Consider the following 9,155-nt stretch of genomic DNA (forward strand, 5'->3'; position numbering starts at 1 on the left):
AGCAGTCTTCTTTTCTTCATTGGTCCATCGGCTGAAATCAGTTGATGGAGTTTGGTACTTTTCTGAAACAACTCTCCAGATATCGAGATCCATGGATTGCAGGAATATTGTCATTCTTACTTTCCAGTATCCATAGTTTGTTCCGTCGAAGAGAGGAGGACGAACAGAGGAGCTTCCTTCTTTGTGCTGAGATGTTGTAGTTGTCATGCTAGATGATGGTCAAATCAAAATAATAGCAAACTTGTGCTCTGATACCAAATAAAAATGCACTAGGATCGAGGCAACGAGCACTAGAGGGGGGGTGAATAGTGCTTTTAAAATTGTCTGCGAAATATATATAATGATTTTGCAAATCTCAAAGCAAACACACAAAGAACACAAGATTTTATCCTGGTTCGGTCTAACCCGACCTACATCCAGTCCCCAAGCAAAACCCGCTTGAGATTATCCACTATCAACCTTGTTAACTACAAGATCACACAGACCATAATCGGTCCCACTTTCAGTAACAATCTTACTGAAAGCAAACAACTCCTTTACACCAAGGAGTCCTTCTTTTACAGAAAAGAAATAACAACTTACAATACAACCTATGAGCCTTCCTTTTGAATGCAAATGAGATGCAATTGGCTTTTGAGGTTGTTGAAACACTCTACTCACGAATTCACTATCTCTCAAAGTGATTTGAGTGAAAAACTGAAGTGAAAATATCACGTGAATGAGAAAATAAATACTTGAATGAATATGAGTGAAAAGCAATAAGTAAATGATTCAAATCGATTGAATTCTTGTTGTTTTTTAGTGTACAATGCACTCATATTTATAGTTAAAGTTTTCCATACGTTGAGAGTATGAAAGGGTGTCAAAACTGTCCATTTCGAACGATCAAAACGTTTGAAAAATGAAAAGACACGCCTTTTTGAAGTTTCAGGAAAATGACAAAATTAGTCGACTGAAACATGAGTTAGTCGACTAATAGTTAGTTATTAGTAGACTGACAGTTATCGTCGGTCGACTGATCTGTTAATCGAGCCGTTTGAAAATCTGAACTTTTGAAACTTAGTCGACTTGAGAAAAGTTAGTCGACTGATAATATCATCAGTAGACTGAAAAACCTTTTAGTCGACTGCTGCTAAAAACTTCTGAAAAACAAACATTCTGTTCGGTCGACTGATAAAACGCATTAGTCAACTGCTGCTAAATTTTCAGAAAACACATGTTCTGTTTAGTCGACTACTGCTAATTTTCCAGAAAACATACATTCTGTCCAGTCGACTGATAAAACCTTCGGTCGACTAATTTGACAAAAATAACTTTTTAGAAAATATGGCGCAAAAGGATTAGTCGACTGGTAAGTCTATTGGTCGACTAATAAACATGAAAATTTAAGAAGAGAGTTTTCTAAAAAGATTTTCAAAAGTGTTTCTTTTAGAAAAGTTTTTCTAAAGACTTTTAAGGTGAAATGCAACCTAAATATGCACTCTAAGTAAGGCTCTTACAAGAATCTAAGACTTTTAATGAATTAAACATTTGCACACTAGTCTTCAAAGATTCTTCATCGAATTCTTCAATTTCTTCATAGCCTTAGTTGAAATGTAGTTGATTCCACTTGCTCATCATCAAAACCTTGTACTTGAAGTATCATGTATGGCTTCATTGTCGTAACAGGCTCTTTCAGCGACCGTGATGGCTCTCTGTAAGTATGTAGGAATGTTGTTTTTGTAATGTTGAGATAAAAACCATATAGGTATGTATGATTATTTCACAAAATTATAGCTAAGGTTATAATGAATTTTAATTGCTCAAATAGATGACTTGGGCAATCCGCTGCAACAATATTATGAAAACGCTACATAACCTGGCTGAAGTAGTAGGCCAACAAGCTACGACAATGCAACAGATGGGCAACAATCTACACCAGGTTGCCCACGAGAAGAGTACAAACGGTGGGACTATGTCCTACAAGAAATTCGTGGACATGGATCCTCCTGCTTTCTCTGGAAAGATGGATTCGGAGGCCGCTGAGAGTTGGATATGGGAGATCAAACGTATCTTCCGTGTACTGGAGTGTCTCGAGGAGCGTCAGTTGGACTTTGGGTCTTATCGTCTCAAGGACCACGCCGAAAAGTGGTGGGAAACCACCGGGGCAGTCAAGTTTCAGGATGGTCCTGTATCTTGGACGGAGTTCGTAGAGGTCTTCAACGTTGCCTACTTTCCAAAGAATGAAAGGACAAAGAAGATGCAAGAGTTCTTGGACCTGCAACAAGGCGAGATGCCCCTCGCCGATTACATCACTAAGTTCCACAGTTTAGAACGATATTGTCTGAACGTGTATACATCGGACGAGGATCGGACAATGAAGTTTGCTCGGGGCTTGAAGACGGGCCTGATGAACCGTCTATACACTCGAGGGCCCAAGAACCTCGATGAGGCTATTCAGGTAACAGATCATTTCTCTTCGTGGTATAAGTTGCATAAAGATTTATAAGGTACCGTTAACCATTAAATTGTAATGGATTGTTCCTGTCTGTTCCGGACACACATGTGGAGATTCTCCTTAATGACGACTAGAAGGAGGGACAAAAGTCACAAAAGAACAAAACGGAGGTTTAGAAACTCGAGTTCAAGAAGAGGTTTGGTGGGAAACGTTTCAACCATCAAACCAAGAAACTAAGGCACGACGAAGTTACCAGACCCAGGCCAGGGCAGAATCAGAGGTGCCAAAAGTGAAACCGCTTCCACCCCGGTCAACAGTGTCCCCGTGAGACAGAAGGGTGTCTCTACTGCGAAAAAATGGGACATTATATCAAGGAGTGTCGGAAGAAGCAGGTCGACGATGCACGTCGTGAGAATGGGGGACAACAACCACAGCAACACGAGCACCACCACCACAACCGCAAGCGGCTCAGCAGCGAGTAACGGGTCGAGTCTACGCTACCTCGACCAATCAGTTACAAAAAGAAGACTTGGTGCAAGGTACCGTGTTTATTTTTGGCCAAGTTGCTCTAGTATTATTTGACTGTGGAGCTTCTCATTCTTTTATCTCTTTACATTTTGCAAAGCAACTTAGAATCCCTACAAAATCATTGAATCAAGAACTAGAAGTATATAACTCTATAGGATTCAATGAAATTTGTGTGAACTACATGCCAGAAGTAAAAGTGATTTTACGAGAACATAATTTACCTGTCAACCTAATCATATTCAATATGACCGAATATGATGTCATATTGAGTATGGATTGGCTCTTTGAACTCTATGCTAGAGTTCTTTGTAGAGAAGAGAAAGTAATTCTGTCTCGACCGGATATGCCGGAAGTTGAATTCCGACTAGCAAGGCCTGGAATAAAGAAAAGGGTTATTTCGAGCCTCAAGGCCCAGAAGTATCTCCGTCGGGGAGATATGGCTTTCCTAGTCAGTATGATCGGAGGTGAAATGAAGTCAACTCCGATTGAGGATTTAGAAATTGTCCGCAAATTTTGTCGACATATTTTCAGAGGAACTTCCTTCTTAGTGTGAAGTCGAGTTTGGGATCGAACTTATGCCATGTACGAAGCCAATATCGAAAGCACCTTACCAGATGGCACCAATAGAGTTGGAAGAACTGAAGAAGCAGTTGAATGAACTGATGGAGCGTGGTTTTTGTGCGACCGAGCACGTCTCTGTGGGGAGCGTCGGTCTTGTTTGTAAAAAAGAAAGATGGGTCTATGTGACTATGCATAGACTATAGAATGTTGAACCAAGCAACTGTTTAGAACAAATATTCTCTACCCCGTATTGAGGACCTATTTGATCAACTAAAAAAAGCAAAGGTATTTTCTAAGATTGATTTGAGGTCAGGTTATCACCAGTTGAGAATAAAAGATGAGGATATCCCAAAATCAGCGTTTCGAACCAGATATGGGCATTTTGAGTTTGTGGTGATGCCATTTGGACTCACTAATGCCTCAATGGCATTCATGGACCTGGTGAATCAGATATTCAGGCCATACTTGGACTCTTTTGTCATCATCTTCATTGATGACATACTGATATACTCAGAAAACACGGAGGAACACAAAGAACATCTGAAAAACATTTTGGAAACCCTCCGAACACATCAGTTATATGCCAAGTTCTCGAAATGCGAATTTTGGCTTAAAGAAGTCACGTTCCTTGGATATGTGATCTCGAAGGACGGAGTTTCAGTGGATCCTGCCAAGGTTGAAGCTGTGATGAATTGGTCACAACCAAAGAATGTCAGCGAAATCTGAAGCTTTTTAGGATTAGCTGGCTACTATAGGCGATTCATTCAAGACTTCTCTTGAATCGCTATGCCTATGACAAAGCTCCTACGAAAATGGGTAAAGTTTGAATAGAATGAGAAGAGTGAAGAAAGCTTTCAAACTCTTAAAGCTAAGCTTACTACAACTCCGGTGTTAGCCTTACCGTCTGGAAGCGAAGGATTCGTGGTGTACACGAACACTTCTAGTACTGGACTGAGGTGTGTACTGATGCAGCATGGCAAGGTCATTGCCCATGCATCCCGACAACTGAAGACTCATGAGTGAAATTACCCCACTCACGACCTGGAGTTGGCGGCCATGGTTTTTGCTTTGAAGGTTTGGAGACATTATCTATATGGGGAGCAGTTCAGAGTCTTCACTGATCACAAAAGCTTGAAGTACCTGTTTTATCAGAAGGAATTCAATATGCGACAAAACAGGTGGCTCGAGTTCATTAAGGACTATGAGTTCATAATCTCGTACCACCTCGGGAAAGCAAATATTGTTGTTGATGCCCTTAGTCTCAAGGCTGGGGGAAATCTTTCTAGCCTGGTAAGTCTCTTATGGAAGATGATTTTTGAGTTCACAGAATGGAGACCTTTCTCGGACGATCAAGGCATACTTAGGCTGTCTAGCCTGACAGTACGACCGAAACTGCGAGAGCGGATCATGATTAAGCAAAAAAAAGATTCGCAGTACGGGAAGATGGAGACATTGGCGTTGCAAAAAGACACCACTTTCCAACGCAAAGAGGATGGAAATATATGGTTTAAGGATCGACTATGGGTGCCGAGCGATCCAAAGACCAGAGAAGAGTTATTGGCAGAGGCACATAAGAGCAAATATACCATTCACCCGAGCAGTACCATGATGTTCAAAGATCTACAATACAGGTACTGGTAGAATGGTATAAAGCGCGATGTTGCAAGATACGTCACGAAGTGTTTGACATGTCAACAAATCAAGATTGAGCATCAAAGGCTAGGAGAGACGATGTAGCTGATGAAAATTCCATAATGGAAATGGGAGCATATCATGATGGATTTCGTGATGGGGTTACCACAAACCTGAAAGAACCATGACTCTATTTGGGTAGTGGTTGACCGACTCACTAAGTCAGCACACTTCCTACCAATGAGGAAGGGCCAGTCATTGGAGAACCTGAACGACCTGTATATCCCGGAGATAGTACGACTACATAGGGTGTCAGTCTCAATCATTTTCGATAGAGACCCTCGGTTCACCTCATGACTGTGGGGGCAGTTACAAAAGGCATTAGGGACTAAATTGAAATTCAGCACTGCCTTTCATCCACAGGCTGATGGACAGTCAGAAAGGACCATACAGACACTATAGGACATGTTACGTGCCTGTATGCTGAATTAGAAAGGCGAATGGGACACTCACGTGGTACTAGCAGAATTTGCCTACAACAACAGCTACCATGTGAGTATTGACATGACGCATTTTGAAGCATTATATGGGCGACCTTGCAGATCTCCGATACATTGAGATGAAGTTGGCGAAAGAGCAGTTGTGTCACCAATGGTACTTCAACATTACACTGAACAGATACAGAAGATACGAGATCGACTTCAAGCAGCACAGAGTTGATAGAAAAGCTATGCAGATCAGCGATGCAGAGAGCTTAGTTTCGAAGTGGGAGATGCAGTGTTTGTCAAGGTATCACCGACCAAGAGCGTTTTCAGATTTGGAAAGAAGGGGAAGTTGAGTCCTAGATACATCAGACCTTTCCTGATATTAGAGCGGATCAGCGAAACTGCTTATCAAGTTGAGCTACCGTCTCAAATTGCCAAGATCCATAATGTATTTCACGTATCGATGTTGAGAAAATACATTCAAGATCCGTCACACATGATTCAGTTCGAGGACATCAATGTGCAAAAAGATCTGATCATAGAAGAGAGACCGATCGAAATCGTAGATTGCAGTGAGCGGGTGATGCAAAACAAGATCATCCCATTAGTCAAAGTGAGATGGAGACATCATGGCTTAGATGAATGCACGTGGGAACCGAAAGCAGCAATGAAGGACAAGTACCCTCAATTGTTTGATTGATATGTATTACAAATTTTGCGGACGAAATTTCTTTTTAGAGGGGAAGGATTTAAAATCCGTGAAATTTTTGGAATTCTAAATGAATAAAAGTGAAGCTTTTATGTGAAATAGTAAGATTTTATGCTATGCAGTACAATTTTGATGACTTGAGGTTTCTAGAACGAAACCGGTAACAAACCCTCAAAAGTGGTATTTGGAATCCGGATCTTAGCAAGATCCAATGATCTGACCCGGATCATGGGGTCCAATGAAAAACCTGATGGTTTTGGGATGGTAGCGTGAGATCCGAAGCACATTTAAGGTAAGAGAGTGCAAGTTTAGAACAAACGAGAGACAAATCCACGTGAAAACGAGAGAAAATTCATCAACAAGGACAAATGTCCCAATATGACATAAAAAGAATTTCCTTGCAAAAGTAAACACCAAGTGGTGTTGTGGTAGGATGCATGGTTGTGAGGAGCCACAACACAAGTTCAAAACCCATGGTGCGCCCACGTTGAAATAAAAAAATTTTATTATTTTTTTTATGAAATTTGGAACAAAACAAAAAGGGTTAAATACAATTTAATCCACACACCTTGCAATGAAAAAAATGTAGCACAAGTGGGGGGGGGGGGGGGGGGGGGGGCGTTCTCGGAAATGTAAATCACCCACCACTTAACGTGGGTTTTGATAGAGATTGGGAGTTAAAAAAAAAAACAATAACTTCCCCTAAGTAAGGGGAGTTAATGAGGAGGGAAACGACTGGACTCTCTCTCTAAGTTTTGCCTCCTATTCTTCTCTTCCTCTGTGAAGGTAGACCTCCATTGTTGGGATTATGTGAACCTCCATTAGCGACGTGGTGTGCCTCTTCAATGAAGAAAAGAAGGTGCATTTGTTGCCGTCGTGAGTCTCTAAAGTGGTAAGGGGCATTATTTTCGCATGTACGTGATCAATGCCTAGTGGTACTAGTATGTGCATCATTTTTTTTTTAGCACAAACAGGGAAAAATATAGCTACCATGGTGGTCACGAGCCTCAACCAGGGCCGTAGAGGATATAGGTTCCAGCTTGGTTGTGCGGTTGGTTGAGAGTCCAATAAATAGTTGATTTAGTTGGTAAGCATGGACAGATGTAGCGGACTCAGATCACAAAAAAAATAAAAATTATGTAGCATACTACACTCCTTTGCAAGTAACCAATCGGAAGATGAACCATTTCCAATGTCAACCACATGGCATGCATGGTTGACGTTGAGGGTGGTTTACTTGTGAATAGTCAATGATTGTTAACTCTTTCTTATTACTCAATTAATGTATTAGATATATTTATGGAGGTTACCAGATTACACATGTGTTGAATGCTCAAACAAAAAAATCTGGAAGAGGGACCATGCACAACTCACGTTAGTTAGTCTGTTTATCATATATGAATTTGAGATCGTCGGTTGGGTATATCAGACCTGCATAACTTGCTTAAACATGAGAACTTGACAACATAGTTCATGATTTACAAATACTGTTTTACATGGCTGTAGTATTATCTATTTTTATTGTATGCAAATGCATCAGCCTGATGCGTTCTGAATGTTCGGCTGGTTGATAAAAATACGCATATACGTTACCTGCATAACCATGATGTAGCTGAAACAAAATTTCTTGTAATCTGGTCCTGTGATGTCATGCTCATTCCCTTCTTTTCAGTTATATTTTTCCTTTATAACCTGGACATAGGTAAGTTGATTTATACTTGAAACGTTAACCCACTGTGCATATACGATTCCAGGATCATGTGTTGGGAGCTTGCTGAGTACACAAACCATCTGTACCTACCTATACCATAGTAGTTCAAGGAAAAAAAATAAACATAAGATAATAGTAAAGTAGGTATGGGTGGGGATGCACTAATTGGGGTCTACACGATCAGCACGCCCAACAAAGACGCTGGGTATTAGTTGCACTGAACGTCAAACCTTGCTGGACATTATTAACACAAAATCTCTCTCTCTCTCTCTCTCTCTCTATATATATATATATATATATATATATCCCATTGCTGAAGTGATATTGGTAGGTCGATTATGGCGGCAACGACAAGCCTGATTCTACGAAACTCACAATAGGTTACCTAATGATCAGTCGGTTGAACCCGTCCGGTTATTGTCAACTAGTTACAGAGCTTATGCGGCCCCCGTTATCGACTAGTCCTAGCCTGATCTGGTGGGTCCGGAGTGTGTGTCGATGAATCAGGCCAGGGTAGTGACCCATTCCACTGGGCAACATATAATGACTCATTGATGTTGTTAAACACCATGTGTGTCAGTCTGGGCTGGAGGGCCTCTCGATGATCGAGTGCTTTCTGCAACATCGACAACAGGCTAGTTGCATGGCATTCCTGCTGTCGATGGATAGGATTTCAACCGAACAAGATGAGCGAACTATCGGGTTCAATGGCGGTGGAAATTGCTGGCTTATGATTGAGGTAGCAACCTGTTGATGCCACTTCCGCCTGGAGGTCGGTATTGACGTCATAACCCTGTTCGGGTCTGCCATAGTCAACAGAACCCTATGCTTGGCTTTGTGTAGGAGTCGACTTGACCTTAGCATAGTTCTGGTCACTCTGTGGCTGTAAAAAAAAAAAATGGATTGACCCTACGGTCAGCATGCTTCCGAGCTGTGGTTAGGTATGTCACCGCCTTGGTTGATTCATGCCAACCATGTCACGTGGATGGCACAGTGCCGGTGCGTACACCATAGTTCAAGACAGAAAATGTAAAGGAGGGCTCTAAGTCGAGCCGAATTCGGGAAGGTTCACTCCTTGGTGGTGCATATGTC

General features: G+C 41.4%; 1 protein-coding gene across 1 annotated transcript; it reads left to right on the forward strand.

Annotated features, from left to right (window-relative positions):
- The first annotated feature begins 1,978 nt into the window (after positions 1-1,978).
- Positions 1,979-8,817, forward strand: LOC149835333 (uncharacterized). The gene is made up of 3 exons (XM_090009564.1): positions 1,979-2,440; positions 4,631-4,816; positions 8,644-8,817. Exons 1-3 carry the CDS (start codon positions 1,979-1,981, stop codon positions 8,815-8,817), a joined length of 822 nt encoding a protein of 273 aa, XP_089865690.1.
- Positions 8,818-9,155: the final 338 nt, after the last annotated feature.

This window comes from Nuphar pumila, chromosome 6, assembly GCF_984573655.1.
Source record: "Nuphar pumila chromosome 6, dmNupPumi1.hap1.1, whole genome shotgun sequence".
NCBI lineage: Eukaryota > Viridiplantae > Streptophyta > Magnoliopsida > Nymphaeales > Nymphaeaceae > Nuphar > Nuphar pumila.

Excerpts from the sequence above, each read along its gene's own strand:
- LOC149835333 (XM_090009564.1), top strand. The coding sequence starts at position 1,979 with ATGGATCCTCCTGCTTTCTCTGGAAAGATGGATTCGGAGGCCGCTGAG. Across the intron at positions 2,441-4,630 it reads ACCTCGATGAGGCTATTCAG|TTCAGAGTCTTCACTGATCA; the intron begins GTAACAGATCAT and ends TATGGGGAGCAG. Across the intron at positions 4,817-8,643 it reads GGGGAAATCTTTCTAGCCTG|TCTGGGCTGGAGGGCCTCTC; the intron begins GTAAGTCTCTTA and ends CATGTGTGTCAG.